The sequence below is a fragment of the Mobula hypostoma genome, chromosome 6 (genome assembly GCF_963921235.1).
Source record: "Mobula hypostoma chromosome 6, sMobHyp1.1, whole genome shotgun sequence".
NCBI lineage: Eukaryota > Metazoa > Chordata > Chondrichthyes > Myliobatiformes > Myliobatidae > Mobula > Mobula hypostoma.
In genome coordinates, this window is record NC_086102.1 from 27,183,879 (window position 1) to 27,200,987 (window position 17,109).

The 17,109-nt window shown below is 42.5% G+C and overlaps 1 protein-coding gene across 1 annotated transcript in view; it reads right to left on the minus strand.

Annotated features, from left to right (window-relative positions):
- Positions 1-450: 450 nt before the first annotated feature.
- Positions 451-17,109, minus strand: part of gart (phosphoribosylglycinamide formyltransferase) — a 61,318-nt gene continuing 44,659 nt past the window's right edge. Inside the window, exons 18-22 of the mRNA XM_063050451.1 lie at positions 16,384-16,527; positions 13,022-13,152; positions 11,350-11,491; positions 9,713-9,828; positions 451-3,450 (exon numbers count right to left, since the gene is read on the minus strand). Coding sequence (XP_062906521.1) covers positions 3,253-3,450; positions 9,713-9,828; positions 11,350-11,491; positions 13,022-13,152; positions 16,384-16,527 — 731 coding nt within the window. The 3' untranslated portion in view covers positions 451-3,252. The remainder of the gene's footprint in view (positions 3,451-9,712; positions 9,829-11,349; positions 11,492-13,021; positions 13,153-16,383; positions 16,528-17,109) is intronic.

Below are 17,109 nucleotides of genomic sequence, written 5' to 3' on the forward strand. Positions count from 1 at the left end.
TGTTGCAGAGAACAGAGCATCACTGTTTGAATTGTGCTTTTTCCCCCAAGGAAAACACAAAAGCTTGATTCTTATTTTTATTTAGAGGTAAAGTGTGGAACAGGCCCTTCCGGCCCAACGAGCTGCACCACCCAGCAACATTCCTATTTAACCCTAGCCTAATCACAGGACAATTTACAAGGACCAATTAACCTACTAACTGGTATATTTGTGGACTGTCAGAGGAAACTCACCCACTCACAGGAAGAATATACAGACTTCTTACAGAGAGAGCTGGAATTGAACTCCGATGCCCTGAGCTGCATTGGCATCGAGTTAGTCACTAAGCAACTATGGCACCCCTGGTATAAAGTACACGTGTGATTTTCAGACCAAGTTAACTTGGCAATCACAGTGGAGGTGGGCACTGCACCTGTCAATTGGGTATATTCTTGGTGGGGGGAAAAATCCCACAGAAAGATGAATGGTAAAAGAAACCCCCTGGAGAAATGGACACAAGATTGTTCTATAGATTTTGATCTGTTCCACACCTTCCTTCTTGAGGGAGAGGAGTCATGCAAATGAAGCTTAAATCAGGTTTTTGAAGGGTTGAACCAGAAAATGTTGGAATTTCCTGTTGAGCCAAAGTGTTATTTTGGTTTCCTTCTTCATGGACGCTGCTATACATGTTGAGTATTTCTGGCACTTTGTCTTTATTTCAGATTTCTGCCAGCTGTACTGTTTTATTCTAATGAGGAAGAATGCAGCAAAAGTACATTTCTTCAAAAAAAAAGCATTCATTTTCATTTTATTTCATATTCCTAGAAAGGCAAAATTATCATCATCCATGGAAGATCTTCTCATGGAACAAAATCAAGGCAAAGCAAATGGCACTAGTGTCAACAATGAGGCATCACCATCTGATTTTCCAGCTCAAATGGGAAGATAGAAATACTTATAAAGGCACTCACACGTCCCACAATTTTAATATGCAGATCTTCTTTCCACGTGCAGAGTTAGATTCCCATCCATAAAACCAGCACTAGGTAGGAGCAAGTCTGCAGTCATGAAACCAATTGTTCAAGACCCAGGGAATGGCTCCCAGCTTACAGCACAACATGAGCAGGTCTAGCAGTATGTACACTCAGGAATGATAAGTAACATTCAGGCTACTTTAGACCACAACTAAACTGTTAAAGGAAAATGGAAACAGCAAAGTCCCGAGTATTTTTCTGTCAACACCTTGCTTGCAGATTTCACTGAAGAATTTGCTCACGACCTTTACTCCACATGCTTACATACTGCCACATCAAGAAGATTCAGCATGAAAATCTAAATTGTTCATTTAAAATAAGTCACCACGAGACTATCAAAATAAAACACCCCAATTAATTCAGCACTTCCAGGACTTTGGTGGTGCCGGACTGGACTGGCAGAATTCCCAGATTCTTGGATATAATGTCTATTAAGGTGAGTGGAGGAAAGTTTATAGGAGACGTCAAGAGGTAGATTCTTTTTATATATATACACACACACACAGTGTGGTTTATGTCTGGAACACACTGTGTGGTGCATAGGGACATTTAAGAGACACTTAGGCACATAGATGTGAGAAAAATGGAAAGATTAGATTGATCATAGAGTAGGTTTATGTAGGTTCGCACGCACTGTGGGCTGAAGAGCCCCTACTGTGCTGTATTACATTACGTTCTAATACTCCAACATACTTTTAAGTCACTTTGCGTTTAGATGTTACACTAATAAACATTCCAGTGAATCAAGCGTTTAAACAGAGTACGGGAACCAGAGTCCTGCTGAATTCAAAGGAAGCACAGGGGAGTGGTCCTACTGAGTGTAGCGGGAGATCCTGGGTGAGACAAAGGCCAGACTATTTTCACACAGCCAAATACTGGATTACAGGAGTTTCACTGTTTATTTATCACAGTAGTTCAAAGCCAAGTTAATTGATATCGGTTTGCTTATGACAGGACGTTTGGGACAGCAGGGAACCTTCGTATACAGAGTGTGTGTGCACCCTTATCTGCTGGTAGAGTCACTGGGGCGCCGTCATGACAAGCTTTTTGCACCGATCTTTTTGGTGATTGCTCATCGTACGGCACGTCTTGGGCATCTGAAACCTGGCGGAGCCCATCCCACTCCAGGATTTCTTTATGAGGTCGAGTTGCTAGCTCGACACTCAACCCAGGCACGGATGGAGAGCGTGCAAGGGAGCCGGCCGGATTCGAACTCGGGACCTCTCGCCCCGAAGTCCAGCGCTGATGCCACTACAGAGTAGCATTGCATTTAATTCTGGTCACTTAGCTGAGTTGTTTGCAGAAAATGCTGGAGGAACTCAGTGGGTCAGTCAGCATCTATGGAGGGGAATAAACAGTCCAAGACCCTCAACTGTTTATTCCTCCTGATAGATGCTGCCTGACTCACTGAGTTCCTCCAGCATTTTGTGTGTGTTACTCTGCATTTGCAGCATCTGCAGAATCTCTCGTATTGATGAGCTGTTTGCAGCAGAGCTTAAACCAGCCCTTACTGTGTGTATTGACCAGGTAATTTAGACAACAGCTGAAGGGTACCTAGAGCAATCAGTAAACTACTTTTGCCTCTGTAACCTACTGTTTCCTTTATTCGTTACATGTTACTTTTGTCTAACCTTCTGCCATGGGACTATCAAAGACAAAGGCATCGGCTGTGACACAGGAGAATGCCGATGCTGTAATCTAGAACAACTCAGCAGATCGCGCAGCATCTGTGGGAGGAAAGGAACTCTCCTAAGTTTCAGTTTGAGACCCTGCATCAGGACTGGTTTGTTTCCGCTGTAATTAATGCCTGGTCTGCATCAGTCTAGGAATACTTCACACATTTCTGCTTTCCTTTTCCTTTTCAAGGTCAAAATTGTTCACTTAAGATAAGTCACCGTGAGACTGTCAAAGGATAAAAACAAAGTATTACTCATCTTTGAAAGTTTTGGTACCACAGAATATGTACTTTTTAAAATTTGTTTCGCCAGTTTTCTATTATAGTCCGTAAAAGTACCCCTCTGTTGAAATGGCAAGACGTTCTATCACTGATAACCTATTTCAGGTAACAATATCAAAGTGGGCACAACTTAGTGCATAGGGGATTCTCTGGAACTCACAGCTGGTGTGGAATGTGCCAAAGAGATACTAAAAACAAACTAAACATGGACCTGTATTTGGTACAGTTTGTAAATCGTTAATTTTTTTTGTAACAATCCCAATGAGCCCCTGTTGGTTGGCTTCAACTGCAGCTCTGCGCTTTCCAGCAAATCTTCCCATCTTCTCCCAAACATATTTCTCCACTGGCTACCAGATGGATTGCAGCTGGATATGCCACATGCTCAGCTTCTTTCACTCTTTCTGACAGTGTCTCTTCGGTATCCCCCACCTTCACTGGCACGACTTTCTGTACAATGATTGCTCCAGCGTCTACTTCTTCCTGTAACAGCCAATGAAATAGCAACCATTAGACACAAAAATTGGCTGACATCAGGCAGCTCATCTTAAAGCAGGAATTAAGTCCAAAGCTTCAAAGATGTTTGTGGATAAGTGTTGAATGTGGTGTCACTTTTACATAAACAGTTCTCACACTTCAGAATAGAAGTGTAGATTATTTTCTAAATAGGGAGAGAATTCAGAAGGGTAGAGGGCCTAGCTCAGGCTAACTTGCAGGTTGAGTTAGTAGTAAGGAAGGCAAATGTATATATTTTGAAAGGACTAGAATATAAAAGCAAGGATGTATTGCTGAGGTTTTAGAAGGTATTTGTCACACCACATTTGGAATACTGACAATATTGGGAAAATTTCAGGAAAGACATGTTAGTCCTGTAGAAGATCCAGAGGATGTCCAGTAGAATGATCCTGGGAATGAAAGGCTCAATATATGAGAATCCGATGGATCTCGGCCTGTACATAATATACTCCAAGGCAGAGATTGATAGGTTCTTGAAAGGTAAAAGGGTAAAGGGGAGAAGGTAAGAGAAATGGTGTTGATAACTTTTTTTAAAAAATTAGCCACGATTGAATGGGAGAGCAAATTTGACAGGCCAAATGGCCTAATCTTGCTTCTATGATATTGTGCCTGTAATTTTCCTTGTGGATCACCAGTTTTCCAAATCCTGTAGACTTCCCAATCTTGTCAGTGGCCCCCAGGTTGCTCGAAGCTGGTGTGCAGAAATACACGGGAATGGATAGAACAGTTTTAAGGGAAGCCTGATGAACACTGAGGAGAAAAAGGAAAACGTGATTTGCTAATAGAGCAAGCAAAGTTGACTGCTTTTCCAAGGGGGATGTTCTTTCAGATACTTTCCAGTTTTACTCTTCAATATGCTGTGGATAACTAGAAATAACGACATAGTTCAAGGGGACAGGAAATGAAGCTGCAGCACCCATAACCATTATGTACTTGAAAAAGGGAGGAAATTACAAACCTTGCACTCAATTCCACTCTTCAGTAACAAATGAAGGAACTGTTCCATCCCAGCACTGAAAGGCACATCTTCTTGTAATTACCTGTCCTCCAAATGTTTTGGAGGAAAATTTAGAACCCACCGTCTCCAAATCCAAATCAAAGGTCGTCCTCTTAATTCATGGCTCACCATTTCACGAAGAAGCCAAGCTGCATGGAGGTGTCATAAAGCCGGGAAATGTGGCCAAGATCGTCAAGGTGCCAAACCAAATAAGCAAATCAGAAGATGCATGGAAACAGGGAAGGATGTCAGGGATCCCAAATTAGCACTACATCACTAATCAGGTGCAAATGTTTCTGGAATGACGTAACTGATACATGTTAAAGAACCATACATCACCAATAAGAACAAGTTCCGAAAGGCAATCAGACTGTGGAGGTTTTGCAGTTTCAGCTTGACAAGCCATGGGAGTAATCACAATGTCAAATTTGTCAATGACACGGGCTTATCAACAGTAACGATGAGACAGCCTACAGAGAGGAGGTGGAAGAGCTCGAGGCCTTGTGCCAGGCAGATAACCTCTTGCTCAATGTCAACAAGACAAAAGAGATGGTTATCAACTTCAAGAGAACTTACACCCTTCATGCCCCCCCTCACATCAGTAGCACAGCAGTTCCAAACTCCTGGCAGTGCAAATCTCGCTCCACCTCTCATGGTCCCAGAACATATCATACACAATTAAGAAAGCTCAACAATGCCTCTACTTTGAGAAAGCTGAAGAGAGCTGGACTATGTACATCCATACTACAACCTCTGCAGTTGCGCAGTAGAGTGTATCCTTTCATGCTGCCTCACTGCATGGTACAGAAACTCCACTACGGTGGACCGGAAGGCTCTACAGTGGGTAGTCAAAACCGTCCCAACACATCACCGACACCAGCCTACCTCCCATCAACGACATAAACACAGGAAATTCTGCAAATGACAGAAATCCAAAGCAACACACACAAAATTCTGGGGGCAACTCAGCATGTCAGGTAGCATCTATGGAAATGAACAAACAGTTGACGTATCGCGCCAAGACCCTTCTTCAGGGCTGGAAAGGAATAAAAAGGTGGAGGGGGGAAGGAAGGAGGATAGCTAGAAGGTAAAACCAGGTGGTGGGAAAGGTAAAGGGCTGGATACAAGAAATCTGATAGGAGAGTAGAGTGGACCATTGGAGAAAGGGAAGGGGGAGGCGATAGGCAGGCGAGAAGAGGTAAGAGACCAGAATTGGAAATAGAAGAAGAGGGTAGAAGGGATTTTTTTTAAACCAGAAGGAGATATCGATATTCATGCCGTCAGGTTGGAGGCTAACCAGATGGAATACAAGTCGTTACTAGTCCACCCTGAGGGAAAAATATTAAAAAAAACTTAACAGGAAAGGACATGCAAGTTCCAGAGAAAACAGGAATTGTCAGTCATCTTCTCAGATAAATACAACTTGCAGCTTCTAGTAAATACAACACTCACCCAAAATCAGGAAACCAAGCTCCACATATGATAGAACAATGGTTATACAAAGCAAGGCACTCACCTGGCAGCAGATAGAGAACAGAATTTTGTGTACTGTAAAGATGAAGCCACACTCAGGTTGGAGGAACAACACCTTATATTCCGTATGGGTAGCCTCCAACCTGATGGCATGAACATTGACTTCTCTAACTTCCGCTAGGCCCCACCTCCCCCTCGTACCCCATCTGTTACTCTTTTTTATGCACACATTCTTTCTCTCACTCTCCTTTTTCTCCCTCTGTCCCTCTGAATATACCTCTTGCCCATCCTCTGGGTCACCCCCCCCCGTCTTTCTTCCCGGACCTCCTGTCCCATGATCCTCTCGTATCCCCTTCTGCCTATCACCTGTCCAGCTCTCGGCTCCATCCCTCCCCCTCCTGTCTTCTCCTATCATTTTACATCTCCCCCTCCCCCTCCAGCTTTCAAATCCCTTACTCACTCTTCCTTCAGTTAGTCCTGACGAAGGGTCTCGGCCTGAAACGTCAACTGCGCCTCTTCCTATAGATGCTGCTTGGCCTGCTGCGTTCACCAGCAACTTTGATGTGTGTTGCTTGAATTTCCAGCATCTGCAGATTTCCTGTTGTTTGCGTTTAGAATTTTGTGTGTGTTGCTTTGGATTTCTGTCATTTGCATAATTTCCTGTGTTTATGTCGTTGATGGGAGGTAGGCTGGTGTCGGTGATGCGTTTGACCAAGAGAAGGCCAATGGCCGATACGTTGGAATGAGAACGGGAAGCAGAATTAACTTGCTGGGCTAGGCCACCAGGAAGTTCCACTCCTGGCGGATGGACAGGAGGTGCTGGATGAGGCAGTGAAGTAACTTATGACCGGTCTCACCAACGTGGAGGAGGCTGCATCGCATCAGGCCAAATACAACAGCCGACTTGAGCAGCTTCACAGTTGAACCGTTGCCTCACCTGGAAGGACTGTTTGGGGGCCTGAATGAAGGTGAGGAAGGTGAAAAGGTAGGTGCAGCACTTGGTCACTTGCAGGGATAAGTGCTGGGAGGGAGATTGGTGTGGAGACAAGGAAATCACAGAGGGACAATCCCTTTGGAAAGAGAAGTGGGGGAGGGGGGGAGAGCAAAGATATGTTTAGTGATCGGATCCATTTGAAGATGGCCGAAGTTGCGGTGTATGATGTGTTGGATGCAAAGGCTTATGGGGTGGTAGGTCAGGACAAGAAGAACTCTTATCACTGTTAAGGTGATGGGGAATGGGGTGAGTGCAAATGTCCAGAAAATGGAGGAGACATAGGTGGGGGCAGTAGCAATGGCGGATGAAGGGAAACCCCGTTCTGTGAGGAGGAGGACATCTCTGATGTCCTGCCTTGAGTACAGATGCGGCGGAGATGAAGGAACTGAAAAGGGAATCGCAATTTTACAAGAGACAGAGTGGGAAGAGGTATAGACAAGATAGTCATGGAAACCGGTAGGTTTATAAAAGATGTCGTTCAACAGATGGAGACAGAAAAATTGAGAAAGAGGAGGGAGGTGTCATAAACTGACCAAGGCCAAGGTGGAAATTAGAGGCAAGGTTGATGAAATTGACAAGCTCAGCATGAGTGACTGAAGCAGCAACAATGAAATTGTCAATGTAATGGAGGAAGAGATGGGGGCATTACAAGAAAGGCTTGGAACTTGGAATGTTCTATGTAGCCAATGAAAAAGCAGAAATAGCTGGGGTCCATCCGTGTATCCATGGCTACCCCTTGAGTCTGGAGAAAGTAGGGGGAGCTGAAGGAAAACAGTTAAGGGTGAGAACCAGTTCAGCCAAACAGAAGAGGGAAGTGGCGGAGGGGAACTGGTTGGTTCTCACCCGCCTATCACCTCCCCCCCGTGGCCCTCATTACCTTTCTCCTATAGTCCACTCTCCTCTCCTTAACAGATTCCCTCATCTCCAGCCCTTTACCTTTCCCACCCACCTGGCTGCACATATAACCTTCTAGCTATCCTCCTTCCCCTAGCCCCCACCTTTTGCTTCTGGTGCTTTCCCCTTCCTGTGCAGTCCTGAAGAATGGCCTCAGCCTGAAACATCGTCTGTTTGTTCACTTTCATGGATGTTGCCTGACCTGCTGAGTTCTGCCAGCATTTTGTTTGTGTTGTTAGACATACAGTACTATGCAAAATAGCTAGGGTTCCGAAGACTTTAGCACAGTACTGTACATTATGTCTCTCCAGTTACCAAATAGCACTTAATGCTACTGAGCTAATCCAAAGCTGAGTACTCTTATTTCTGTTTCCCCAACCACCTTCCTACTTTAACCAATATACAGTACTGTGCAAAAGTCTTAGGCACCCTAGCTGTATATATGTGCCTAAGATTTTTTGCACAGTATATATAGAACCAGCCGGTGGGTTAGGGGATTCTGCACCGGACTTCGAGGTAGGAGGTTTGAATCCAGCCGGCCCCTTGCACGCCTTCCATTTGTGCTGGGTTGATGGTGGAGCTAGCAATTCGGCCCCATAAAAAAAAAGACAAAATGCTAAGGAAACAGCAAGGTTGCCAACTGCCGCGCCATAAGGCATGAAGAGGAACAACAATGTATATACAGAAAGCTGCCGGGAAAAGCCCCACAATTTCATGAAGGATCCCACTCATATCAGGAGGGAGGAGGCTAGGTAACAACCGCCACACCCCACCAAAGTAACCCCCCTCACCACCACTACTTTATCATTTCTTGTCAGGATCATTTATCATGTATGTACAGACACTCCTGTACCTAGTGTCACATTACGTACACAAATCTATGTATATAAGCCATCCAGTCACAAACAAGAGAAATTCTGCAGATGCTAGAAATCCAAGCAACAACCTCGGCCCAAAATGTCGACTGTCCTCTTTTCCATAGATGCTGCCTGGCCTGCTGAGTTCCTCCAGCATTTTGTGTGTGGATTATACAAGCTATCTTATGCATTTATATTTATCATGTGTGGTTTATTTAATTGTGCTCTTTATTTTATTGTGTTTTTTTTGCGCTGCATCAGATCCAGAGCAACAATTATTTAATTCTTCTTTATACTTGTGTACTGAAAATGACATCAAACAATCCTGAATTCACAGTAATGTAATAAAAATCACGCCACTTCCACATCAAGGTCGAACAACACACAAGTAATTGTGCATCTGTCATTGTTCTTTCGCCATGATTCTGGATGGTTTCTGTATTACCTGCTCCCGCATCAGTAGGGTATACTGATGGTAATAATCAATCCAACATATTACATTTGCCCCATGGCAACGTCTCCTGTTGAACCTGTACCAGAGTACCAAAAGGAACCAATTTCTGAGATCAGGGCTCAATACATACAAAATGCTGGAGGATCTGAGACCCTTCATCAGCACTGAAAAGGAAGGGTGAAGAAACCAGAATGGATTCTCTCCAGCATTTCCTATGTGTTACTCTGGATTTTCAGCATCTGCAGAATCTCTTGTGTTTATAAACTAAAGTAGTGTGATCGTAAAGCCATGCACTAACATCCCAGACTGACGTTCGGAGACAAGTAACTTTGTACCAGAGAGCGGTGGGTACATGGAATGCCCTGCCAGGGATGGTGGTAGAGGCAGATACATTAGGGGCACTTAAGAAACTCTTAGGTAGGAACATGGATGATAGAACAATAGAGGGTTATGTATGAGATTGACCTTAAGAGTAGGTTAAAAGCTCAACGGGCCCTTACTGTCCTGTATCGTTCTGTGTTATTTGTTCTAATAAACTGGAATGAAGATGGAATACTTACAGCCACAAAATGCACAGTACAGCCGGTGACCCGAACTCCAGCCTGTAACACCTGCTTGTGAGCATTAACTCCTTTGAAGGATGGTAGCAGTGACGGATGGATATTCAATAGTTTGCCTAAAAGACAGTTCAGAATTACACACTGTCCAATTGCTCTCGGGAGAAAAAGTTACTTACTACTCATGGGTGGAGTGAATTAGATCAACTTAATTCACCGTATACATTTACATGCGTCAGGAATTTGCTGTGGAGTCGTGGTCAGGGCGTGTCATGCAACAAGAAACAACATTCAATAATCATAAAGAATTATGTTAGAAAATCATACAAAAGCTAATGAAGTTAGAGGTTAAAAGACAGATGGGGAATAAAATGTGCATAAGTAAGCAAACACCAGCATGTATTTACAATGCAAACATTATAAAAAGTGGTTTAAAAGTGTCTAGAGCAGAGGTTCCCAAGCTTTTTTAAGCCATGGATCTTTACCATTAACCAAGAGGTCTGCAAACCCCAGGCTGGGAACCCGCGTGTAGTGATGCAATGGGACTAATAGATGTGGGTGGGGTTGGGGGTGGGGGGCGGTATCCAAAATGGTTGAACAGATTAACTGCCTGGGGAAAAAACCTTTAAAGTGGCGTGAAGTTTTACTTGTCTTTATTAGAAATGAGCTTTCCAGAAGGGAGCTTTTGGAAAAGGCAGTTTGCAAGTGCCTAGAGCCAGCAATGATTTTCCCTGCTCACTGGGCACACTCAAGTCTTGCGCTGATGGCAAGACTTTTCTGCTGTAGTTTTCCTAGACGACGAGAGGATGCTGCACCAAACCAGACAGTATTGGCTGATGTGAGGACGATGACAAGATAGAATTGTACCAGTATGTTCTGGGAAAGATGGAATTTTACCAACTGCTACAAGAAATACATCCTCTTTTGTATTAAGAATCTAAAACAGAAATCCAGCCACAAGGGGTGAATTCTCCGCTCCGGAGAGATTACTAACCGAATATATCTAATGCCAAGGCCAATGGTATTTGAACACCAGGGGAATCAAATTGCAATGATTGGATGGAAAAGGAGAGAACCACCGATTCTGTTAAGATCTTATTGAATGGCTAAGCTGGCTGGAAGCATATATCCTGCCTCTATTTCTAATGCCCATAAAAATATAAAATCAAACAATTTAAAAGTTATAAATCTTGTTATAAATCTGCCACCTTGCAAGTCTGCCCAAGTTAGCTACAAATACCTGTTATTGATTAGTTAATAGTCTTAAACAGGGACCAATATTTGTATGTCACTTTGCATCTCAGAATCTTTCCTCACTGCACTAGTAGTGTTTCTATAAGAGTATTTTTTTTCCTGATCAATACTTTCAGTTAATGATAGCTTCAGTATATCCAGTTAAAATGTAATTCATTAGTGGTCGCAACTTAAGGTAAAAGATAATTTTAACTACTATACCTCTTCTCAAGACTTGCCACATTAATGTAGCTATCAATGAAAATATTGTTGCAAAATTTAAATTTCTGTGTGTGCAGAATGGAGATTCAAAAAAAAAGCCAAAAAACACATTTACTTCCAATGTAAAATTTCCCTCAGAATGCTCCGATTGATTGAGGGACAAAAAAGAAAAATCAAATATTTACCATTCCACTTTTTGACAAAGGGACCAGAGAGGATTCTCATAAATCCAGCGAGGCAAACCAGTTCAACGGAGAATTCCTGAAGCACCTGATCGACAGTGCTGTCAAATTCAGAACGACTTCCAAATAATTTGTGGTCGATTACCTGTAGGTTTTCCAATGTAAAAGAATCCATATGAGGTACATTTTAGGAATAGATGAAATAAATCAAATTTACCTGATCTTGTTCATCTTCTGTATTGTTCCTCTTTCCGCAAGCCATAGTGTTTTTGCTCTTGCATGCTTATAGAAAGCAGTTAATTGTAACACCTCATAATATTTCAATTGACCATATTCACTGTATTGGAGAGAGTCCAGAAGGGGTTCACGAGAATGATCCTGGGTTTGAAAGGGTTAACAAATGAGGAGGGTTTGATGGCTCTGGGCCTGTACTCACTGTAGTTTAGAAGAAAGAAGTAAGCTCATTGAAACCTTTCAAATATGGATATGCTGAGCGAAAGTAGATGTGGAGAGGATGGTCCCTATAGTAGGGAGACTAGGACCAGAAGGCACAACTACAGAGTAGAAGGAGGTCCCTTTAGAACAGAGATGAGGACTAAAATAATTTAGCTAGTGAGTAGTGAGTCTGTGAATTCTTTGCCACAAACAGCTGTGGAGCCCAATTCATTCGGTATACTTAAAGCAGAGCTTGATAGGTTCTTGATTACCAAGGACATCAAAGATTATGGCAAAAAGGCCATGATGGAATAATGGAGCAGACTCAATGGGCCAAGTGGCCTAATTATGCTCCTATGTCTTAAGATAGTTTGGTCCAGATAAGTAGATCCAGCATGGATTTCCATTAAGAACCAAGAACTACAAAAACACTTTGTTCTCATTTATTTTAGTATGTATTGTCTCTTAAATAGAGACAGCAATGTATGACATAAATCATGTCCAATTATCAGTAACACTGTTTTACCCACAAATGTATCCAGTATATCACTCTGTTCTTCATGTACTAAAAATTTAAGCTAAAAAAGACCAGCATGTATGACTTTTGAGTCATATACATCCTCTCAGTGCCTTGTGGCACATCAGGTGGAAACCTTGCTGTTTCTTTAGCATTTGTCTGTTTTTTTTATGAGGCCGAGTTGCTAGCTTGATGCTCAACCCAGCACGGATGGAAAGCAGGCAAGCAGCTGACTGGATTCAAATCCGGGATCATGAATTTGGTTGCACTTAAATCTGTGGATTATGGCGTAAAGCATTACGCCCCGAATTTCCTTTTTTCTAGGGTGGAGACAGTAACCATGGGTAAATGAGCAATGGTAAAGAGCACCTGGGTCTTATTTTTCTTTCTCGAACTGCTAATGAGTGGTATATCTGGAATTTTGCATGTGAGCATAAAGTCAATCCAGGGCGAATGTAAGAGAACAGCCTTGTTCTTCAAGTGCTAATAACCGTTTAGACCTGCAACTTGTGATTAATGGGTTGATTAGTTTCAATCTTGCATCTGAGACTTAGATAGTAAAAGTGAAACCTAAGTATAGGTGCTGAAGATCAGGAAAGCGTCAACCCCCTTACATTACCTGTCTGGTTGTTTGCTCTTACCCTAGCTTTTACTCACATATGATAATTACTGGACTACATCTTTTGCATATGACCATGCTACCAAATGCAGAGGTGCTCTCACCTTTGTAGGAATACCAGCTCGGTTTGCTTTCTTCAGTCCCTCTACGCCACTTTTGTTGGAGATAACAATGACTATTTCAGCATGACTAGCAGGGTCCTTTGTGTGTTCTATAATGGCCTGAAGGTTTGTTCCTTAAAAGAAAAAGGGAAAAATATAAAAAAAACTTAATAGGAAAGGTCATGCAAGTTCCAGAGAAAACAGGAATTGTCAGTTATCTTCTCAGATAAATACAACTTGCAGCTTCTAGTAAATACAACACTCACCCAAAATCAGGAAACCAAGCTCCACATATAACAGAAAAATGGTTAAACAAAGCAAGGCACTCATCTGGCAGCAGATAGAGAACAATTTGAAGATCATACAAAGGGTTTATGTTTCCTCTTCCTGGTCCACCACCTCATCACACAGTTCAACTCCAAAGCAGACAGACAGCTGGTTTGTGTATTTCCTCAATGATAAAAGAGGAAATAGAGATGCCCTGCCACTCAGTTTGATCATTGCTGCTCTATACCAGGCCTCACCTCCTTTTCTGCACCAGTATAATAAAGTTCTCTATCCCCCAACATTATCCACCTCCCTTTTAAATACCCTAGTGATTTAGCCTTCACACCCCAACAGGAAAACTCCAGAGATTCAACACTCTCTTATGGTAAGTTCCCATGCATCTCAGCTTTTGATAACAACTCTCTTATCTTGTAAGTACAGTCAGCCCTCCTTATCTGCGAGGAATTTGTTCTGGGACCCCTCGCGGATACCAAAAAAACGCGGATGCTCAAGTCCCTATTTCAACCTGTCTAAATACGGTGGACCTTAGGACCCAGTGGAACCCCGGACCTTATTTAACCTGTCTCAGTGCGGTGGACATTAGGACCCGGCAGCGGAGCTCTGAATCCACAGTGTTTCCGTTCACGAAAATAATCACGATCGCGATTTAAAATAAACTGGAAATAATAAAGTGATCAGAAAGAGGTGAAACGCCATCGGTCATTGGAAAAACGTTAGGCTACAGTCGGTCAATGATCGGAACAATATTAAAGGATAAAGTGAGAAAATCCTTGCCCCAATGAAAGCTACAATTATTACTAAGCAACGCAGTGGTTTAATTATTGGGTTTTGGGGTTTTGGGTTATTGATCCTCCACATCAGCCCGGCACAGATGGAGAGCATGCTCGGGAGTGCTCTGTCACTGGATCGAACTCGGGAATTTTCGTTCCCGAGCCCGGCGCTGAAACATACTTTTCTTAAGTGTTTTATATGCATAGAAAGGTAAAATATATACTATATACTAAGACAAATGCTTGACTGATGCTAAATAATACCAGATGTACCTGCTCCAACTTACTTAGTAAGAGAACTTCCGTTTTTTTTCCCCGATCCACGACAACCTACGCACATCCTCCCGTATATTTTAAATCATCTCTAGATTACTTATAATACCTAATACAGTGTAAATGCTATGTAAAATAGTTGTAATACTGCATTGTTTAGGGAATAATGACAAGAAAAAAAAAGTCTGTACATACTCGAACAACAAGTGCTGGAAGAGCACTTCCGGGTTTTCTCACTTCGCAGTTGGTTGAATGAATTCGCGCATGCCGAACTTGCGGATAAGGAGGGCCGACTGTATGTTTCTTTGCGCAAGAATCTCCCACTTCTGGAAACATCTCAACATGTCCTTTATGATCTGATGTTTCAATAATATTACCCCCCTCAATTTTCCACACTCCACTGAATGCAAGTTTAACTATTTGTTATAGGATAGACAAACCCCATCTCATCTATTAGCCCAGTGATCACTTCTGGACTGCCTCCAAATCAAAGCATGCATAAAATGTGTTGAGGTCATCTGGGAGTAAATCATCATGGCCATTCATATTAGGATTCACCTTATAGAAAGCAATGGCCTGTAAAACCCTGCCAGAGCTGATGTGTGTCTGATTCCATCTCTAACTTCAGGCTCTGTATTTCAATCTTACTTGCAGCCCAGCACGCTTTCCACAATTCCTTTTTCTTGTAAGGAAACTGCACTTACAAACTGGGTCTGCAGTCTGCCGCCCGCCCATTTTGAGGATTCTGTGCCAACAGTCAAGACCCCTGAGGTTTTCCCCCAAGACACAAAGAATAACCAAGAGATGAGATTACTCCAGGCAGTGTACCACCAAAGCCCATTTCTGAACATCCTGACAGCCTTCAAGTGCCTGCTGCTGTCAAAGGCTTCTGAAGTGTGGCTGATAAATATTTACAAACTATTCAATTTAACTGAGGTTATTTTTAGAAAACTGAAAACTAAATAACTAAAAGTTTACATTAGAAGTTTTTGATTATTTGATAGCAAATGCTCAAAGTAACATAATTCAGACGTACAGGCCAGCACAGAGTGGTAGAGCAGGTACAACTACTGCTCCACAGCCTAGCTTCAATCCTCACCTCTGAAGCTGTCTTTGAGAAGTTTGCATGTTTTCCCTGCAAACACAGGAAATCTACCCAGATGCCCTGGCTTTCCCTACAACCCAAAGAGGAGGCAACTGATAGGCTAATAAATCACTGTATAATGCTCCTGGTGTAGGTGGGTAGTGGGAGAATTATGGGGCAGGAGTTAATGGACACATGAAAGAGTTGGATACCAGGAATTAAGTGGGAGTATGGAATTGTTGGAATGGCATTGAAAGCCAGAACAGGCTCAATGGACCAAATGGCCTCCCTCTATATCATAAGGAATACAAAAATTAACTTAGCCTACATGAGCCCAGCTTGATATAAACCAGGAGTTGATGTGAAGTACATCACGCCGCATTCTCCAGTGCACCAATATTCCACTTCTGGGCTCAACAGGAGATAGACAAACCGGTCATTTCTGGCTTCTCTTTTTGGCCGAACACACAATAAGTTTATAATGAACGGCCGGCAACTTGTAGCTCCCTTTAGAACTGTTAGTTGTCAGACAACGCAACTAGGTCCAATAGAGCTGAAAGTCGATTCCAACAGGAGAGAGCCAGCTCAGTACCATGCTAACATACTAAATGCCAAAATCAAGAAGGGCCCAAGAAGTCATTGACACAGAAAGTGCATCGCTGCAGAACATAGTCCCACTGTATGAAGCTCAGAATGCAATTCCCACAGTTGCACGATGAGAGCTCTGATTGCAATCAGATCAGCAGAAATTTTACCAGCAGTGAGGAACAGCTTACACACAAACTTCAGTAACAAACAACTATGGTATACATCAACTTGAACTAAGATTCAGGAATAAAGAAAACATCAAAAAATTCAGCATCAGCTTTAGTCTATTCTAGTTGCAAGTAAATAAAATGTTCAGTTTTCTATATAATTATTTTCATTGATTCGTCATTAGAACAACTCACCTGTTCCAGAGATAAGAACACCCACTCTCATTTTCCCAGTATGACCTTCACAATGTGATAAGTCACCACCTGCAGCACTTCCATTCAACTGCTCACTTAATTGTAGTGTTTTCATGAGGTTTTTAATTGATACTTTTTCACAACCTGTAAAAAAAATGAATGAAGTAATTTTAAAAAACATTAAAAAAAAAAGCTCCAGCAAAAATTGGGTACTTGACAGCTCGGCACAAGCAGAATATTTTCCACTGAATGTCATAATAAAAGGTTGAAATCGGCCGATTGTCCGTTACATTTTTCAGTACAATAGGGAAAAGAATTTGAATATTTCTGCAAGAATGTGAGAAGCAAGGATCACGGCCTTAAAATTCTCCTCATAAACTGATGATTCTGCACAGTGGAAAATGGTAAAGCATCAACAGCAAACCACATACAAACCCTTCTTTGCGCTAAATGTTTTCCCGTCTCTCTCGAAGACAACTAGATCTTGCTGCAGGGGTATGTTGAGAAAGCCTGAACTCCAACAAACTTGCGTGCTCTTATTACAGAGAACGCTGCTCAAACTATTCTCACAAGGCAGCTTCAATCATCCTTGGACGCTTTATCAGGACTTGACCCAAAACGTTGTCTGTTTATTCCTCTCCAGTGATGCTGCCAGACCTGCTGAGTTCCTCCAGAACTGTTTTTCCGGCATCTGCAGAATCCCGTGTTCATAATTGTCCTTACTAG